General features: G+C 52.3%; 1 protein-coding gene across 5 annotated transcripts in view; it reads right to left on the reverse strand.

Annotated features, from left to right (window-relative positions):
• PLXNA2 (plexin A2) overlaps positions 1-19,652 on the reverse strand; it is a 171,065-nt gene that overhangs the window by 70,800 nt on the left and 80,613 nt on the right. For all 5 annotated transcript variants that reach the window (XM_051808522.1, XM_051808521.1, XM_051808523.1 and 2 more), the window contains one exon: positions 1,173-1,273. In XM_051808522.1, coding sequence (XP_051664482.1) covers positions 1,173-1,273 — 101 coding nt within the window. The remainder of the gene's footprint in view (positions 1-1,172; positions 1,274-19,652) is intronic.

The following is a 19,652-nucleotide window of genomic DNA, read 5'->3' on the forward strand; positions in this document are numbered from 1 at the left end:
AAAAAAGACCCCAAATGATGCCCAGGGTGCCTGTCTGGAAAAGAACAAGCTAAAAAAGACCCCAAATGATGCCCAGGGTGCCCTGGGATGCTGCTGGTGGGATGCTCAGGGCTGTGCTGCTGCCCTCAGCCCCTGCCTGTGTGGAGCCAGAGGGATGCTCAGGGCCAGGGGCTGAGCTGGCTCTCCTGCACCTCCCCAAGCGTGGCAATGACCCAAACGAGCTGCTGGGAGCTGGTTTGCACCCCAAGGCCCACGGGTCCCAAATCCAGGCCGGATTTGCGGAGGAGCCTGGTGTTCCCTGCTCCCCTCCAGCACCTGCTCCTCAGGCACGTGGCCAAGCTCTGCTGTGCGGGTCCCTGAACTCTGCCTCCCCCCATTGCCACGCTTTCCATGCATTTAACGGGGCTGCTCTGCGAGCTGGCACGGGGCCGGAGGGATTTCTATTCCTCTCCTCCGGCCTCCTCCAGGCTCATCCCTCCTCCCCCGCTCCGCCGCTGCCCGGTGGTCCCCCTTCCGCCTTAGGAAGTGATCCTTATTATGGAGAGAAAGGAAGGACACGGACACCTCCTGAATGCAGAGAGCGTTTCCTGAAGCTCCCCTGAAGAAAAAAAAAAACCCATCACCCTTAGCCCTCCGTGCCTGGTGATGCAGGTGGGGCACTGCCAGCCCCGGGAACGGCTGGAGCACAACGGACCCCCCGACCTTTCCTTGCAGCATTTAAACATCTCTTCCTGGTGCATTTAAAAGGGTTCAGTGCTCTGCTCTGATGCTGTAACCTCGCTGAAAGCAGAGTCCCACTCATATAATCAGAGCCCACCGCTGCCTTTAGGAATTCCCCGTTCCTTGGGATTTGCGGCTCGGGCGAGCAGGAGTGTGCAGAACACGAGGCCTCCATTCCCACCAGTTTAAATCCTGATTTTCCATCATGTCCACATCACCCTCTCCATGCAGTGACCGACCCACTGCTCCCAAAACAGGAGTTTATTTTCCTTTACCTCTCCACAGGAGCTCAGGGAATTTCCAAGGCATTCGTTCTGCCAACGCGGGGAACGTCCAAAGAAGGGGAAAAAACTGATTTGAGGAACTTCAACCTAATTCTTTTCGTGTGGGAGGTGCTTGGTAGGCTTTGAAACCTGCTTCTATCATTGTGAAGTGGTCAAGGGTGGACTTACATGTGGTGGAGGGAGCACCAGCCACAGTGGGGGTCCCCCGAGCTCAGGCACTCCCCGCAGGTCGTGTACTGCTCACAGGACTCCACGGGCACCCGGGACACCTGCAAGGGAAGCAAACACAGGGCTCAGTGCTGCTCTCACTCCAGCAAAACCAGAGCAGCTCCAGGTCCTGCTCTACCAGCTGGAGCCACGTAACACGACAGCAATTAAATGAATTTGTTCCAATATCCAAGAATAGGAAATACTGGAGAGTGAGACGTGAAGTCAGCCCGTGCCCTGGGGGGAATTGTGGGCACACAGAGCCCCAGCTGGGCTCCCACTCCTGGCGCCAGAACCCCCCGACCTCCCTGCCCAGACGTGCTCCCATGGCCAGAGCTGTTCTCTCCTCCCTGATTTACAGTTTGCTATCTCCCACTGCTTCAAGGAGGAAAGCTGGTGGGGAATACAATCCATTGGGATTTTGTCAGCTTGTTTAGTCTAGGTGGGTGTTTCACTGCTGGCTCCTCCTTGGCCACCCTGAGCCCTTCCGGCACCAGCGTGGACTTGGCCCCGAGGCATGACCCACCAGGGGATTCCTGCTCTCCCAGGCAGAGATGCCAGAGAGGGAAGCCCAGGTGGAACAATTCCAAACCCTGCTGCAACCCCCTGCTTGCCCTTCAGGCAAGGCCCCTGCAGGATGCTCAGGTGTAGCACGGTCCAGACCTGTTTATCAGCACTGAAAACCCCAAAGGCTCCAAAATGACACCAAGCTTTAATCATAGGTCACTGCTTGACAACATGAAGAAATTTTTAACCTTTTTAACCACTTTAACCTTTACAAGCCATCCCTTTGCCACCTCCAATGGGCACGGTAGGTTTGCATCCCTGTCCTGATTGCTGCAGGGGGATGCTCCTGCACTGGCCCATACATACAATATATGGAAGAAATTCTTCACTGTGAGGGTGGTGGGACACTGGCACAGGTTACCCAGAGAGGTTATGGACACCCTAATAGTGTTCAAAGGCAGATTAGACAAGGCTTGGAACAACCTGGTCAGGGGGCGACAAGGAACGCGACAAGGCCAAAATTCCACCCCAAACCATTCCGAGATTCGAAGGTTCCATTTGCATTTCTACTCCCAAACACTGCAAATAATTATTGCCCAGCCCTGCAGCCTTGGCTGCTCCGCTCAGGGCCCCGGGAGTGATGCCTGCAACTGGCTGGAAATTAAAACAACTGTCGGCATCGCACTCGCTCTGTCCGTCAAAACAGCACCCGGCTCCCAGCAGCTGGGAGGGAAAGCAGTGACCAGCAGTGAAAGGAGCAGTGTCTCCCCAAACAACGGCCACTTTCAGGCCAAGTGCTGTTGACACAGTGAGAACCCAGTTCCTCTCTGAAGACGACACCAATAGGGCTGCTATTCTTCTTGTTTCCTCAGCCCCTACTCAACAGCTTTTCCTGAAACCCAAAAAAAATAAAAAAAAAAGAAAAAAAAAAATCGAGCCCCAGGGATGGGTGGGTTGTTTTTTTGTGGGATTTTTGCTGGGTGGGTGCAAGGCTTAGTTTTGGGGATGCTTAGAGCTGGGAATGAGGGGTGTGAGGGGCAGAGGCAGGTACACCAGGGATACTTTTGGTCCGTCCTAGGTGGAAAGAGCTTCGGAAATGGAGAAGGTGATAGCATGGAGATGGAAAGGAAGGGCTTGGGTTGGAATCCTGGCTGCAGAAGGTGTTTGGGGTGTTCTCTCAGGCTCTGTGCCTTGACTGGTCATGTGTGATGTATTTTACCTGCTTTGCTTCTTCCTTTAAGGAGCTCAAAGCACTTTATGGACATTATGGTGGGGTGGGAGCGAGCCCAGGATCCCAGTGACAGGCACAGCCCCCTGGGATGGCCCATCCAGGGCTCACTCCTGCACCCTGCCCAGTGCTGCCACCATGCCCATGCCCTTCCCACCACCAGTAGTCACCCAGCATTTCCCAGTGCAGACATCACCCTGCTCCTGGGTGGAAAACTAGAAGCAAATGTGTTTTCCAAGCCAGGCAAGCATCCCTTGGGAGCTGCCATGGCTCTCATCCCCTGTGAGAGACACCAGCCACCACAGGATGCATCCAGGAAGCTCACTGGGTTTCCCACCTAAAATCTCCCCGGCATGTGCTGGTGGGTTGGCTCTCACCCACCCTGGAGGTCAGGACAGCCCCCAAAATCCTCAGGCACTGCTGCTCCACCTCGTCTTACCCACAAAGTGAGGCTTGACAGGATCTGTCCCTGTGATTTATATGCAGCTCAGGGCTTGTTTCATGTTTGTGAGGAGCTGGATGCTCTCACAGGGCTCTATAAATAACAGAGGATTTGAATTAGATGAATAAGAGTTCATTAGAGATGATTTTATGTTACGCGTTCGGGTTCTTTTTCTGCTCAGAAGCTGCGGCTTCTGCACATGATAATTCTTTAAAAATGCCACAGGAATTGGGAACAATGCAAAGAGTTGCAGAGTTCCAGCCCAAATGGGACCATTTTATCCTTTCTTTGTAACGCTGGAAAAAGGCAAGGCAGGGAACTTCACCCATTCAACCTTTTTTTGGGGACCAAAACAGACCTGGCTGAGGTGTGTGGGTGGGCTTGGTCCTACCACAGGGCAGCAGAGCCCTGAGGGTCCCTCTGGATCAGCAGTTCCATAGCCTTGGATATGCCCTGTGGTCTCGGGCTGGAAGAAGGCACAAAACTTCAGAGAAGAAGAATTTCTTTCTCTGATACTTAATCCTGTGTCTTTGAAATTCACCCTTCCTAGAAATTATTGCCCCAATGTCCAAATAAAAGTTTAAATGAATAAGTTTAGGTAGATTATGATCAGAAGCACTGGAATATTTCCATGTATGAAAAAAAACTGGGGGGTTTTGCAGTATTTGCCCAGCTCTCTCAGCACTAGCACATAATCAACCCCCTTACCAGCCACAATCCAAATATCAAAAATATTCCAACCCTCCACAGAGTATGTTTCATTTTAATGGACAAACAAGAGAAATCCCTTTAAGAGTAGGACACATCCATATGTTATCCCACACCTCTCATGAACACAGAAGACTGAAAGCTGTATTTCCTTCAGAGACAGCACAGCAGTAAAACATTGCTGCCCTTACTCTTCCTGATGGCAGGTTGGAAAGACTCTCTTGGCTTCAGGTATTTTTAAACTGTTCTCTGACAGCCTAATTGTCATTATGAGACCAAAGAATTTGCTCTGGGCTGGGCAGAGAAGACAAGGAACAGCAGTGCCTGAAGTTGGAAGGAAAAACAAGACGGATCAGGGTGGGGGACAGGGGACTCCCAAGTCCAACAACTTCCTCCCATGTCCCCTTCAGCCAACAAGGAGATGAAAAATGAGAGCATGGAGGCAAAAGAGCAGCAAAATAGGAAGGAAATAGTAAGGAAAGGAGACAGAAAACCACTGAAGGGAAAACCAGAAGGAAACATAAGGAAGACAGGGCAGAGGGATTTGCTGTTGCCCCTGGTACAGCAGTGGCTGTCGCTGCCACACACCGACATTCCCAGTGATGGGAGAAATCCTGCCTGGCTTCTAAGGAGGCATCCTGTGATCCCCTGTCCCTGCACACACCCCCTCCTGCCTCCCACACCAGCAGCTCTGCTCCCCATCCAAGGGGAAGGAGGGTCACAGGATCAGCCTGGGCACATTTTATGGCCACCAGCGGCTCAAGAGAGGGTTGAAACGTTTCCCTCAGCAACCAGATCCAGCAGAACCAACGGAGCCCAGAGCAGTTGGCTGCTCCTGGCAAGGCAGTGGAAAGGGCAGGGAGGGAGGACAGACCCTGCCCATGAGCTGTGCAGGGTCAGCTCTGCAGGCCCAAGGCTTTCCAAAGGCAGGGAGCGGGAAAGGAGGGGTGCAGTCACCCTCAGCAACCCCAAATTCTGGCCACCACAGCACTCGTGGCATCTCCACCCCATCATCCCCATGCCAGCAGGCACCAGCACCTCTCAGCTCTGCAGACCCAAGGTGACTCCCATCTGTCACAGCCTGGTTTATTGGGGAAGGATTTTGGACTTCAGTATTTAGTTTTTAAATGCAAATACTTCTCTTTGCTCATGTGAGGGAAGATAGGTCAGAGGAATGCTCCTGGCACTCTGAGCAAACATCTCAGAAGGTCCATTACCATGGCAGGAATGTATCCCCCACTTCTCTCTGTGCCAAAATGAACCTGCTTCTCAATAATTAGATGATAAAGTCTCATTGCTCCTTTCCCTGACTGCCTGACCCATAACATCAGCTAAAAAAAAAAAAAAATCAATACAGACTCTCCAAAACACATGAATTCCAGCTCAGCCAGCCCTCAGAGAAAACAAGTGCAAGAAACCAGTTCCAAATAAATAAATAAATAAATACCTAAAATAAACAACTAAAGCAAAGTTTCCACAGCTTGTGCGTGCCACCAGCCCAGGCCTCTGACCTCCCCGGCTGGAGACAGCCCCTGGGGTGTCCCACCACCACGGCACGCTGCCCACAGACCCCTCAGGGGGCTGGAGTTCAAACAGAAAATCTATTTTTAATGACTTTGGGGAGTGGAGTAGAGATGCCAACTAGTTCAGTGTAATTAAAGCTATCTATCACTCAGCGAGCAGGAGCCCAAAGTTGATGAACTTTCCAATGAGGTTTTATTCTTCCCTTTATTCATGAGAAAACACTGGCTTTGTGCTGGTGCAGGAGACATGAAAAAGTGTGGGAAGGAGCAAGGAGGACACATCAGTTCCAGCCATTAACGTGTCAGGGTGACAGGAAAAACAGAGTCAAACTTTCTCAGGGGGTTGTAAAAAATTTGACAGACTCCTCTTCTCCTCCCCGAGTCTCCCTGCAAAACTCCAAATGGAGAATCCTCCTGTGGCACATTTGCCAAGGAATTACCAGCGTGCAGGGATGGGGGAAAAAGAGCAAGACATGTGGGTCCCATCCACCCCACACTGTGTGAAAACTCCTACCTGGAAATGACTTCTTGGTTCAAGCAGAGCCCGTGGAGATCTCAGACATGCTGAGACTGATGCCAGCAAGGAGCACAGAAGAACCAGTGACAAGTGGGATGTGGGCAGGGAATCCATGGGGCAGCAGCCAGGACACAGGGGAAGGAGGAAAAGGGTGAGCTTTTAACCAAAAAGCATCGAGGACCGTCCCCAAAGTGCTGTGAAGCCCCTGGAGGCAGGAATACCTGCTCCAGCCATCAGTCCCTGCCACAGAGGAAGGGACCCAGGCAAGGAGGGGGTGAGGGGGAGTTCTCCTGACAGGGACAGCAGCTCCTGCAGGACCCAGCTCTCCTCTCCCACACTGCTCAGCAGAGAAGGATTAGCAGAGCTACCAACGGGCTGTCAGAACTAAATCAACGCCTGTAACTTTTGGCAGAGAGGCAGCTGAGTGGGAGAGGACACAGAGACAACGTTTCCATGGCTACAAGGGGATTATTTAATTACGGTGCTGCAGATGCATGTGGAGAAAGTCCCTTAAACTCTGCTCCAAACAACCTTTTCAACGAGTTGGGCTTTGCTGCTATAAGAACCTCATTAGCATCTTAGGAGGACAAGCTGAGTTGGAGCACAGGGGACCAGATCACTTCCTTAGTGAGGGATCAGACCTTCTCCAAGCATTCCTGTCTCCTTGGCTCCCTGCTACCCTCCATGAACGGCGTTAGGCTCCTGAGGGAGGTGATGAAAGCAAGGGCAGTATGCTCTGGGAAGCAGGAAAGACTGAAAAAATAGCAAATGTCCCAAAGTAAGGCTTGATCAAGCTGTAAAATTGTCCTCAAGCCAGAGTTGCCTCCAGCCAGCCAGCCCAGCAGCAGCAGGCAGGGCCTGGGCTCAGAGCAGACTCATGTTCTGGCACTCAGGCTCCTGCAAACAAACACCTTCCTGGGGTTTTACCACGGCTCGAGTTAATCATCACATCAATATGAAACATCTGAGCGGGGTTTGCTGGAATAACAAAGTGCCAGGCAGAGATGCCATCCCAGCTCCCAGGAGCAGCACAGTATCATGGAAACCTGGGGGAGGAGAGGCAGGTTTTCATCTCGAGCAGGGGCTGCTCGTGACCGCCCATGGGATGCTCAGTCTGTTCCATCTGGCAGCTCCTCCTCCGCCCTCAGGTGATGATGATGCTCGAGGGCTGCAGAGTGGGCTTGTGCAGGAGGTGGTACAGGGACAGGACACCCCCTGCCCGGATCACCACCCTCCCTGGGATGCCAGCTGTGTTGTGGTGCAGCCCTCCAGGCTGTGCCCACGCTGGCATCCACGCGCCCACCCCGTGCTCAGACTGGCACGCCAGCGCCAGCTCTGCGTGACAGTCACCACTCCAAAGTGTTTTGGCAGCCTCAGCTCTCCCTCCTGCTTCTCAGGGACCATCTGCATGTGGGAAGTGAAGGGCCAGGGATGCACGGCCTCCTCTGTCAGCTACATGTGTCTGCTGCCTCCAGAGCCGGGAAAACCTCGTGCATGTACAAAATCAAGAAGCCATTCTTTAATCTCCAGTGTTGGAGCAAAACCACTGGCTGGGGTATTTACTCAGGCTTCTGGAATTGGAAAATACAGCAAAATTTATGGATTATTATTAGGTCAAACCTGGCCACAGAGGTGCAGCCACACGCTGGTTCCTCCCTGGCTCCTCCACGCTGCTCCTGGCCCACATGGTGCTGGTGGGAGCCTGGCATCCCCTCACATGGATGGCCACTGAGGAGAACAGGATCCTCACCATAAAATCTGTCTCATTTGGGACTCTAAACCACTTTGTTTTCCTGCAGAACTGATCCCTTGACAAGAAAGGGGGGTGATGAGATAAACGTTTAGATGTGGCAATAATGAGGAATGAGATGCCAAAGGTCTTCACCACAAGAACGGGGTTATGCTGCGATACATCCACGTGTTTCCTCCCCTGGAAAACCACCACACCCCAGGGGAGCTGCAAATTTGTTCTTGGCTGCAAAGAAATGTTCAAGTGAGTTTCTGGAAATCAAGGTCTGTCCACTCAGCAGCTCCATCCAGGCAGGAGATCCTCCTCCTTCTCCTCCTCCTCCTCTTCCTCCTCAGCTCTGTGCGCTGCTGGCACCAGCCAGGGGGACACAACTTCTCTGCTCCTCTGGGCTTGCTCTGGATTTCAGGATGATGTGCCCGGAGCGGCCACATGGCACATCCAAGTGTCCCTGCCAGGGGATGTCACTGCTGCCACCAGAAGTGGCTTCTTGAAGTGCTGGCACCATCTTCTGATGCTGCTGGGCGAGACCACCCTGCCACGGCCACCCAGCCGACGAGCGCTGCCCTTTGCAGCACTGATTAGCCCAGGCCTCAGGGGAACTAATTAATCAGGATAAAAGGGGGGCAGCTTTCCAAAATTTCCAGGCTCAGGTGGGGATCAATCCAACACAGCAAACTTTCATCTCACATCAGTTCACGGCCCCTGCGTTCGGCGCTTTGCCTCGCTGCCATGGAACTCCTGGCGCGCTCCCTGCAGCCGTTGAAAAGTTTCGACAGAAGCTCAGAAAACTAATTAAGGTGAATAATTATAAAGTGCGTGCTTCTTCCCCTCTCTGTTTTGCGAGAAAAAGTGGGCAAAAATAGAATTGGGGATAATCCCGGAGTTACAACCGGCGTAATTAGGTGTTGGGCGCGCTCTCACAATCGGGCTGTGCTTATTAAAATTACTGTTTTAGTCAGAACGTTTTGCCAGAGAGTCATTAACGGCACAATGCTTCGATTCCCCGCGACTCTAATTAGACTTGGACGCCTCCGGTGCAGGGATGCCCGGCTGCACTGCCCGCCCAGCACTGCAGGTGAGGCACTGGGGGCACCACAAGTGCTGTGAGGAGAGGCTGAGGCACTGGGGGCTGTTCAGCCTGGAGAAGAGGAGGCTCAGGGGAGACCTCCTCACTCTCTGCAACTCCCTGACAGGAGGGGGGAGCCGGGGGGGGTTGGTCTCTTTTCCCAGGCAACTCTCAGCAAGACAAGAGGGCTGGGTCTTCAGCTGTGCCAGGGGAGGTTTAGGTTGGATATTAGGAAGAATTTCTTTGCAGAGAGGGTGCTCAGCCATTGGAATGGGCTGCCCAGGGAAGTGGTGGATTCTCCATCCCTGGAGGTTTTTAAGAAGAGACTGGATGTGGCATCAGTGCCATGGGCTGGGAACCACAGCAGGGTTGGATCAAGGGTTGGACTTGATGATCTCGGAGGTCCCTTCCAACCCAGCTCATTCTGTGATTCTATGACCCTGACAAGGCTCCCAGGGTGCTTCCTAGCTCCAGGGTGCAGGGATTTGGATGGGAGAGCAAGGGCAGGGACAGAGCCCCTGGCATCAGGCAGTGGGCAGAGGTCACTCTGTGACTCAGAATGCCTTGATCACAGTTCTGACTCTCTGGACAGCAAAGCAGGGGCATCAGGTTCTGCTCTTTCCTCCTTGAAATAAAGAAATCCCTTTATTTCTCCTGTGCAACGCTCTGCTTTGGGCAGAAATGGGCCAGGTCTGTGATGAGTCTGTCCCTGGACCACACAAGCCTGGACAGCAAACGGCCACCTGGTCCCCAGGGCTGAGGCTGGTGCAGGCAGGAGATGCCCAGCTGGGAATATCTGCAACGTGAGCTACAGCACAGATGTTCTGGGGGTTGATGTTTCCATGCACATCCCTGTGCCCTCAGCAACATCTCCCTGGTTTTGGTGTTGAGGAGCACACGGGACGAGATAACAACTGGAAATGGGGAACAACTGGAAGAACTGGCACAGGTGGCTCAGAGAAGCTGTGGCTGCCCCTGGATCCCTGGAAGTGTCCAAGGCCAGGTTGGATGGGGCTTGGAGCAACCTGGGCTAGTGGAAGGTGTCCCTGCCCATGGCAGGGGGTGGAATGAGATGAACTTTAAGGTCCCTTCCAACCCAAACCACTTTGTGATTCTATCACACCTTGAAGGTGGGGACACCTTGGAAGGAATGAAAGCAGCCATCTGGAAACACCCTGAGCATCCATAAACAACATCCCCACTCCGAGCAGCTTCCCAGAATGGTTTGGGAATGATGGAGGCTTCAAAGCAGGTGTGTGCCTGTGTCAGAGAAGGGAGCTCCATGCTCTCAAGCACAGACATCCAGCTCTGTTATGAAGGACCTAAATCTCCGTGGTGTGTATCACAGGAAAGCTCAGTGCCTGCTGCTTGCAATTGCCTTCAGCCGTCTGTTTTTCCTCTCTCCCCATAAAAACCACATGCCAGACAGCAGAGGCCCCTTCCCCCAAGCTGCTAGCCTAGAACTCATGAATTCACTTAAGTTGTTAAAAGGGATTGTGGCAGGCTAAGATAAAACAGAGGAGTTTAAAATGACAAACAGACTCCTAAATGGGACTAGAGTCTTAATGAAAACATTAATGAATGAATGAGGCGACCAAATATTACCCATTAATATTAGACAGATAGATTAGATCCCTAGGCACTGCATTTAAAACCGACATGAAATTACTTCAATTACTCTGCATTGATAAATAACAAGGCCATATTTACTGTTAAAACACATTTCCTCCACCCTCCCCCATGCTTGTTTGGCTGTTGCTTCCCAAGAGGGAGAGCAGACCACTGAGAGGCTGGAAAATGCACCAGGCTGGAAGCTTCCACCTCTCCCCTCCTGTCCACAGGAGACCTGGGCTAGCCAGCACCCACCACAGGTAGTCCAGGGCACCTGCCACAGAGGACCAGTCCCATCAGTCTCAATTACAACCATCAGCACTGCTATTTCAGCCCTGGCATCGCTGTGCAAGAGCCAAAGCAATCACTGATGATCCACTTAAAACCTGATGCTCACAGCAGCCTTCCCTCTCAGAAATTCATTCTACTTCCCCTTGCTGGTGGGTACAGCTGTTCAGCATCCTCCTTTCCACGCTGGGAAAGTGAGATTAACCTGATCAGAGGCCTCTTCTAATGAAGAGATCATAGGTGGATAATTCCTGGGTGTTCAGTGGCATTTACATGCTAATGATGAAAGGCACTCTGGTAAAGGTAATGTCAACACCAGTCCCTTGTCCTCCAATCTCAGCCTCCAGCCCAACCCACCATCTGCTCGTTCTCAGGGTTCAGAAAAGCCCTGGAGAACAGGGGAAAAGCTGCAAAACATCCTTTCCAGCTCTGCTGCCTCGGCCTGTGAAGCCCCGTGCCTGGATGAAATCTCTGGGATGACTCGGCTGCTTCCCGGAGGATGCCGTGCTCAGAGCTGGATGCCCTGCTGCTGGGATAAACAGCAACCGGGGCTGGGGTGTCAAACCACTGATGCTTTGCTGCTACAGGATCTTAAATATCTGCAAAAAACCCTCACTCAGCCTCATCACATGTCAGTAAACAAGAAAGACATAAAATATCTCATTTCGGAGATCCAAGAGGAGCAGCCTGGAGCCAGAGCAGTGTAATGAGCCAGAGAGCCTGAGCCCAAAGCCCAGATCCTTGCTGCAGCCAGGAGATACAACAGCTCATGTTTTCTTAGGGAAAAGAGAGGAATAACCCCCAGCTTTCCCTCAGTTGGGATGCAATCCCTTAGGGAAAGGCTGAACAGGGCTCCTGGTCACTCCAGCTAAAAAGCTGCTGCATGAAGGATTCATTTAGTGCGGGAACAGGGGGCAGGAGGGCTGAGGGGGCCGTGTGTACCATGCAGATATAAATTACCTTCCCAGGAAGGCAACAAAACCCAGTCTTGGTGCTTTCCCACCCTGAAACAAGGGGAAAAGCGGGGAAGTGAAGAGGGAGGAATGCACGGAGCTCTTCCCACAGCTTGGGGATGGATGACCTTTGCAATACTATACCTGTATAAATCTTATTTAATGAAATAATAAAAAAAAAAAAAAAAGAAAGAATAGATGAAGGTTAAATCATTCCCTGCAGCAGATTTACACTGAAAACAAAGTCTGTTCAGACAGCGGTTGGTTTACACAACAGGCCTTTAACATTCCTTTCTTAACTACTGGGGTGACTCCTGACCAGCTCTAACCACAGGATGAGTGATTGGAACCCTCCAAGCCAAAGGCAACTTGCCAAGACGGAGGCAGAGGAAACAGCTCTAGTCTGGGGTTTACTTTAAACACACAATTAGGGGTTTTGCTGGGTCACAAGTCACAACACGGTGGTTTTCACCCATCAAACCTTCCCCACAACATTCCCAGCCCTTGGGACATGACTTCATTTGCAGTGCCACCACAAAGTCAGCACTTTGGACGCCCACCTCCCCTCCCTGTGCACACCACAGGGCAAACAGCGCTGCCTGTGGCTTGGAAGTGCCCCTGGGAAACTGGGAAAACTAACCAAGGGCCTCCCATTATGGGAAATAAAAGCTGGAATGGGTTTTGTAGCCCGAGAAGGTCGGGCAAAGAGTTTAGCTTTCATCTTTACCTGCTTTTCCTTGGGCTGCTGTTTTGCTGCATGGGAGATGTGGAATCCAAGAGCAGCTCTGGGGCTGTGGCACTGCTTTGATGAAAGGCAGGGGTGATATAAGCTCAGAGCTTATACATAAACTTCAGAATTGCTGCATTAATGCTCCCAGGGCTGCAATGCCAAGTCACTTGTCCCTAGAAGCCATATCAGCTCCTGCTGTAAACAGTTGCTTTGACATCAGCTTCTCACTGTCCAGACACAGCACTCAAAACGGTGGCATTTTGGGCAAATAATGCCATGAAACTATTTCTGCTCCATCAGAGCCTGAGGAACTTCTGCATATATTTCCATAAATATCACTGGCGTCAGTACAGCAACAGACCCAACAGACTGCGAGGGGGATCCTGCAGACTGCTGCTGAGCCTACCAAAGATCAGCTCCAGGAAAAGCTATGGGGCTGGAAGGAATTTGAAAGGACAAAATAAACCAACTCCTGTGGAAATTGGGAGCCCTCAGCTCCTCGGAGAGCCTGGGAACGAGGGGGAACGTCCTCCCAGCTATCAAAACGTGCAAATCGTTGCCCCAGGAGGCTGAAAGTAGATGGCATTGAACAGACCTGCACAGATCAGTTCATTAAGGACAACCTGGGAATGACAAAACCAGGAGAAGGGCTGCTGGATACATGACCTGCCCTGTCTGCTGCCTCTGGCAGGGAATGGGGCACAGGGAACGGCCACGGTGGTTCTCTCTGCCATATGAAAGACATGATACCATCACTTCCGGACAAAATTTAGTCTAAATTATCTTTTTCAGCTGCAAACCTCCCACGGGAGGCAAATGATGCTGGGGCAGCAGAGCTGGAAGGGGATCTTCCCTCCCCTCAGCTGCCTTCCTGCTGGAAGCCCGCACCGGAGCAGCTGCTCCAAGGGCATTTCTCCGCAGGGTAGCTGGCAAGGGACGGGGTTAATAGGCCCACTCCGTGTGTGACCTCTCTTCCCCCTCTCTGAGAGCTCCTAATTACCAGGCTAAAGGCAGAGGGGCAGCCGGCGGGCTCTGCCAGAGCCCAGCGCTCCCGCCTGCCCTGGCTGATGGATCGATGGCAGCCCCGCCGGCACGGGAACGGCCGCACCCCTGGGAGAGGCGGCTGCTCCCGTCCCACCCGCACGTGGAGAGAGCTGATCAAGGCCAAAACCACCCCGGTTAAAGCAGGGGCATCAGCAGGTCCCTTCTTCCACAAAGGGGGGAGGCCGTGGATAAATAAATAACGCCGCTAATGAAACGATGCCGGCGCAGCCCCGGCTCTGCGGCGGGGACGCAGAGCGATGACTCTATTCCTGATGCACCGGCAGCCTGACAATTGGCAAATGAACCTCCGCAGTTCTGCGTTCCCCCTCTTTATTCTTCCCTCATAAAACTGGCAGGGACAGGGGTGGGACGGGGATGCTGGCGGCAGCTGTGTTCAGTATGAAAAATGAGCAGCATATGCACGGGAGGCAGCTGGAGCCCAGCGAGAGGGACCCCACGGCTCCCTCGGGTTATTCCCCCCTCTCCAGTGGGGCCCTGCGCTTAACCCTTGCCTTGCCCCACTGCTGCATGGACCAAACCGGCCAAACCCACAGACCTGAGGCCACACCAGCACCTGGTGCCCTGGGAGGGCAGCGGCTTCCCTGCATATCTGGCGTGCCCGGAGGGATTAGGGAGAAGTTGTGGCCCTGCTGGAATGGGCAACATGTGTACACACGGAATAACAGACCACAGCTGCTCCCAGAAGCAGATGAAACGTTATCCTCAGTTTATAGCTGAGGGACCAGTGTTGGTGAGGGCAGCACAGGGGGGCACAGCACAAAGGGCTGCAGCGGTGCCCTGTGTCCATTCCCAGGCTGATCTTTAGCCAGAGCTTCATGGGCTCAAGGTCTCTGCCTGGCACCGAGACAAGGTGTGCCCAGAAATGCTCGTGGCACCCTGTTTTGAGGTCATTATCCCAATGCCACCCCTCTCCTGCCCATCTCAGAGGCAGGGCCAGAGTTCCCTCTCCCACACGCCTTCTCCCCACCCCTGCCCGTACAGAACCCCCCCTTTTGAGTGTCTGGCCACTCGCCACCCCTGGCACGCACTGGGACACAGAGGCCACATTTTCTTCACTCTCCTCGCTCAGGAGAAAGCCCAGGGCTGCCCGGGGGGACGTGTCCTGCCACCCACCTTGACAGGGACCCCACGTGTCCCCCCGGCCGCGGCACAGCAGGGTGGGCAGCCCCGCATCTGCCCGCTCCCGACAACCCCGCGGGCTGTGCTGCCCCACAATGCCGCCTTTGTTGCCGGCTCTGGCACGTCCGAGGGTGTCAGTGACACTGAAAAGCTTTGACTGGCCCTTTCTGTTTGTTTTCTTGGCACACGCGAGGATCATTTAAAGAGCCCAACCTCGGCTCTGCCCTGCACCTCGCGTGTGACTGACATGATTATCCAACAGCAGCTCTGCCCGGAGAAGGGGCTGAGCAGAAAACGAGGGTGTCCAGCCCCTCCAGCTCCTTCAGTGCCCATTTGCCTCTGCCTGCTTTCCCAGCACAGAATCACACATCCCAGGCTAGGTCGGTCACTGAACAGGCTCCCCAGGGCAGTGGGCATGGCTCCAAAGCTGCCAGAGCTCAAGGAGTGTTTGGACAACGCTCTCAGACACATGGTGGGATTTTGGGATGTCCTGTGCAGGGCCAGGAGCTGGACTCAATGATCCTTGTGGGTCCCTTGCAACTCAGCATATTGTAGGATTCTATGTAGCCTGGCTGACAGGGCTGCAAGGTTCATCCCTTAGATGCCCACATCCCACGGGATGTTGCCTTTCCTGGAGAACAACGAGCTTTGGGGCAAAGTTGGGGAGATTCAGTACAGCCACCCCAGACCCTGCTCAGATCTTCTCCACAGCCAGTCACAAAGATCCACTGCATGCAACACAGGAACACAAGCAACCCTCAATTCCCCATTTTTGAACCATTTCAGGGTTCTTAAATTGTTGAAATGCTGTGGAAACCTGAGAGGAAAGTCAAAGGCACGGCCGGTTCGTGTAATTTTATAGAGCCTTGAAAATCCAGAGCATTTGAATGCCCTAAGTAGCTTTAAAGGTCACAGAGTCGTATCACTGCTGCTTTCACAGGCTGATGGTGGGTCCTGCTCCTTGTTTGCTCCAGGAACACTGCCGGAGTCTCCACGGCTTTTTAGCAAGGATTGCTCTCGAACTGCATTACGCCGTCCTTGCCAGTCAATTTTCTGCTACTCCATCACTTTCCCCATTTGTATATCATTACATACGGCTGTCAAAAATAATTTAGGAACCTGACCACCAATGTGAGAAATGAACCCTCCTAAGTATATTCCCAAACTCTCTAAGTCTGAAAGAAAATGAGCTTTAAGCCCTTCTCCCCACAGAAGAAACCCACTGTCCCGTGGCGTCTGTAGCACACCGGCCCCTTATCGCACACGGGCACGTCAGTGAGGGGGTGAGGACCAAAAAGAACATCCCAGGAGACAACACAGCAGAGCTTCAGGGCCACGTCAGAACAGAGAAGCACAAAGAGCTGTCAAAACACAAGGTTTTTCGGATTCTGAGGTGTCGTGTTTGCTCCCAGCACAGCAGGTGCCCACGCAGCCACTCACACCTCCCGCCCAGGCCACCACGGGACCAGTTTGGGCTGGAGCTGAACATATTGTTTGCACTGGAGACTCAAGAAAATTCATTGGATTATCCCAATTTCCTACTCTGACATGGCTTTTTACTTTTCCCATAGGGATACACACGGACAGAGCACCAGGCTGACCCTGCCTGTGGTAACCTTGGGCGTCTCGCCCTACGATAAGGTGCCAGACTTGCTCTCTCAAGGCTAGAGAGGAGCCCTGAAGGAATAGTTTAGACTCAAAGAGCAGATTTAGACAAACAGGAATGTCATGTTGCTCTGCCTTGATTCCCAGGCTGTGGAATTCTGCAGAGCTGACCAGCCTTGCCTGGCAGAGGTGCACAGTCAGTGTAGGGGGGGCCACACCAGCAGTTTGTAGAGGCAGGAAAAGACTCACAGAATGATGGAATGTCTTGAGCTGAAGGAACCCACAAGGATCATCCAATCCAGCTCCTGACCCTGCACAGGACATCCCAAAATCCCACCCTGTCTCTGAGAGTGTTGTCCAAACACTCCTGGAGCTCTGGCAGCCTTGGGGCTGTGCCCACTGCCCTGGGGAGCCTGGTCAGTGCCAACCACCCTGTGGGGGAAGAACCTTCTCCTGAGATCCAACCTGCCCCTGCCCTGACACAGCTTCAGATCAAGCTGCTGTGCCCTCTCTGAGCATGAAGGACACCCATGAGGTGGGAGCAGGCAGCTCCTCCTTTTCCAACAAGTCCTTTGTGGTTATTATAATGGATTTAGTGTTGGGCAGCTTTTCCTCCTGCACAGAGGTGTCCACCTTAACACCCACCAGGAGCCCTTCAGACAGATCCAGTTGGCATCACTGCAGCTTCCATTCCCTGGAGGCTTTTTCCACTCCCCTTCCCCTCACCCAAAAATATTCCCTGGTTGTTGGAGAAACCTGCAGGATGGAGGCAGGCTGGTGCTTCCCATCCGCACAAAGATGCCGCTGGTGCAACACTTTAACTCATTTTAATACATTTATGCCGAGACTAAATTTGTCGCTGCATATTTTCCTCCCAAGCCTGGTAATCAGTAGTGGAAATAATTTGCTGTTGGCTGCTCTGATGTTGCCATCTTTTGCACATATCAAAATGACAAAGACATCAGGCCCTCAAAGTCCGATTGAAGAATAATTGGAAATCCAAAGTGGCACTAAATGTTATTTTCTAAATAAAACGCATTCAATTACAGAACATGAGGCTGTCAAGCATTAAAAAAGATTAGTCAGAGGCGGAAAAATATAGTATTCAAACCTTCAGAGACTTCATTATATGGACAGGATAGCCTCTGTTCTTTGGGACAGGCAGGGGTAAAGGGAATGCAAAACAATGGAAATATTTCCAGCAGCCTGTGTGTCCCAAAAGGGCCTGGATGCTTCTGTACTGCTGGATTTCCATCTCAACTGTCGGAAATATATATATATATGCACATATATATACACCCCCTTGTGGGTCCCTTCCAACTCAGGATATTCTGTGAGATATATATATATATATATATATATATATCATCCTACTGAGGGTTATATGTTTTCCTTCATCTATGGCAGGAAGGCAGAGCTGATTTTGCTTCCCCCAGCCCCTTTTGTTACACAAGCAAATCAGCAAATTTCCCAGGTTGTTTTCAAACAAGGAAAAAGTCTGTTACATTAAAGCGAGGACATATTTACCAAACAGTGACAGCCTGAAACCCTCCACCGACTCCTCTGGCAAGAGCCTGTGCCTGCCCACAGCCAGGGAGTGCCACAGCCATGCCCTCTGTGCTGCCCAAAGCCCTGAGGGGCCCGTGGGCTGTGCAGGGATGTCCCCAGTGCTGGGCACTGTCCCCCAGCCCCAAGGGGGGAACACTTGGAGAATAAACAGCAAACCCTGAGCTGGACCAGTGAGACACCAAGGGGGAAAAAGCTTCTCCCTATCTGAATGCATTAGGATATTGGGAATAAATCGTTCCCTGTGAGGGTGGGGAGGCCCTGGCACAGGTTGCCCAGAGAAGCTGTGGCTGCCCCATCCCTGGGAGTGTCCAAGGCCAGGTTGGACAGGGCTTGGAGCAACCTGGGCTAGTGGAAGGTGTCCCTGCCCATGGGGGATGATCTTTAAGGTCCCTTCCAACTCAAACCAGTCTGGGATTTTATGATTAGGTAAGGCAGGTGAGAGAAAAAAGTAGATAAAACAGAAAAAAGCAGAGAGCAGAGGAGATTCCTGTGCCTGCAGCGAGAGGCTGTGATGGGAAGGGAAGGCACTGGAACACGAGACATTCCAGATCTCTGCAGGCACACGGATGGCAGCAGGCCCTGGGTGTCAGAGTCTCCAAATCAACCTCAAACCTGCCAAAATCACCCCCAAACCCACAGAGGAGGAACACATCCAGGCGCAGATCCCGCAGCTGAACACCAGAGCCTATGTCTCTGCCACATCTTCATATTAATAAGACCAAACAAGGCAGCAGATGCACTCCAAACTTCAGCAAACACCGTAATGGCCACCAAGCACAGGAGGACAAAGACAATCGTATTTCACGCAGCAGGAGCTGGTAAATTCACGCTTAGAGCAATAAAGTTGCAGCCAAACAAACATGACCCCGAGTGGGAATCTGTGGCTGTGGCAGGCACATTCTCAGCCTACACAAACAGGGAAAGATGAGAGGCATTTATCTCGGATACTTCGTTTCAACAGCTTTCCTTAACAGCTCTGGCCCCTGGAATTAATACCCATCGCCCAGCAGAGCTCGCCGTGGGGGAGGCACAATTATTTACATGTCTGTTCTCTGGCCCTGCAGAAGGATTAAAAATCAGGTGGAATTCTTTGCACGCTAGTTTTTATTTTTTTGGTTTTGTCGTTGTTGTTGTTTTGGGGTTTTTTTTTTGTTTATTTTTTTAAGAGGAGATAATTATCACTTGAAATTATTCAGGTGCAGATGCAGCGAATTGCTGACCCGCAGCTGATCTCGAACGACGATGCCACCAATAAATACACCCTGGCACTGGGGGAGAGGGGAGGGCAGCCCACACATAACTGAAGATGGATTTATTCCAGCCTTTGCTACAAGGCTGAAGGGCTGGGAAGCCAAATCCCTCTCTCCCAGGGTTTCATTAGCTGGGAATGGCTTTCTAACGAGATTTACACGATCTAGCCTGGAGCCTACACATTTTCCTCTGCGCCCAAAGACAGTAACAACAAGGAGCTCAGGAGGTGCCTTCTCCTGCTCTTGTCACCCATCATTCAGGGCTGTTCCACTGCTGCTATCAGCGTGATTACACAGAGCACAGAAATAAAATCAAACCCTGCCCTTCCTACAGCATTAAGGCTCCAATTTGAACTGACCCAAGCCAGGAAAATTTATGGTTATGGGGGCCACATTCAGTCCATTAGGAACAGGTAGGTAATTGCCAGCTGGGGTCTAAATGCCCTTCTCACCTCTCCTTCCACCATGCAGGAGTCCAGCTGGATGAGCAGCACTGCTCCCATCCCCACA

Source organism: Manacus candei, unplaced genomic scaffold, assembly GCF_025592945.1.
Source record: "Manacus candei isolate 608988 ecotype Guabito, Panama unplaced genomic scaffold, ASM2559294v1 h1tg000073l, whole genome shotgun sequence".
Taxonomy (NCBI): Eukaryota; Metazoa; Chordata; class Aves; order Passeriformes; family Pipridae; genus Manacus; species Manacus candei.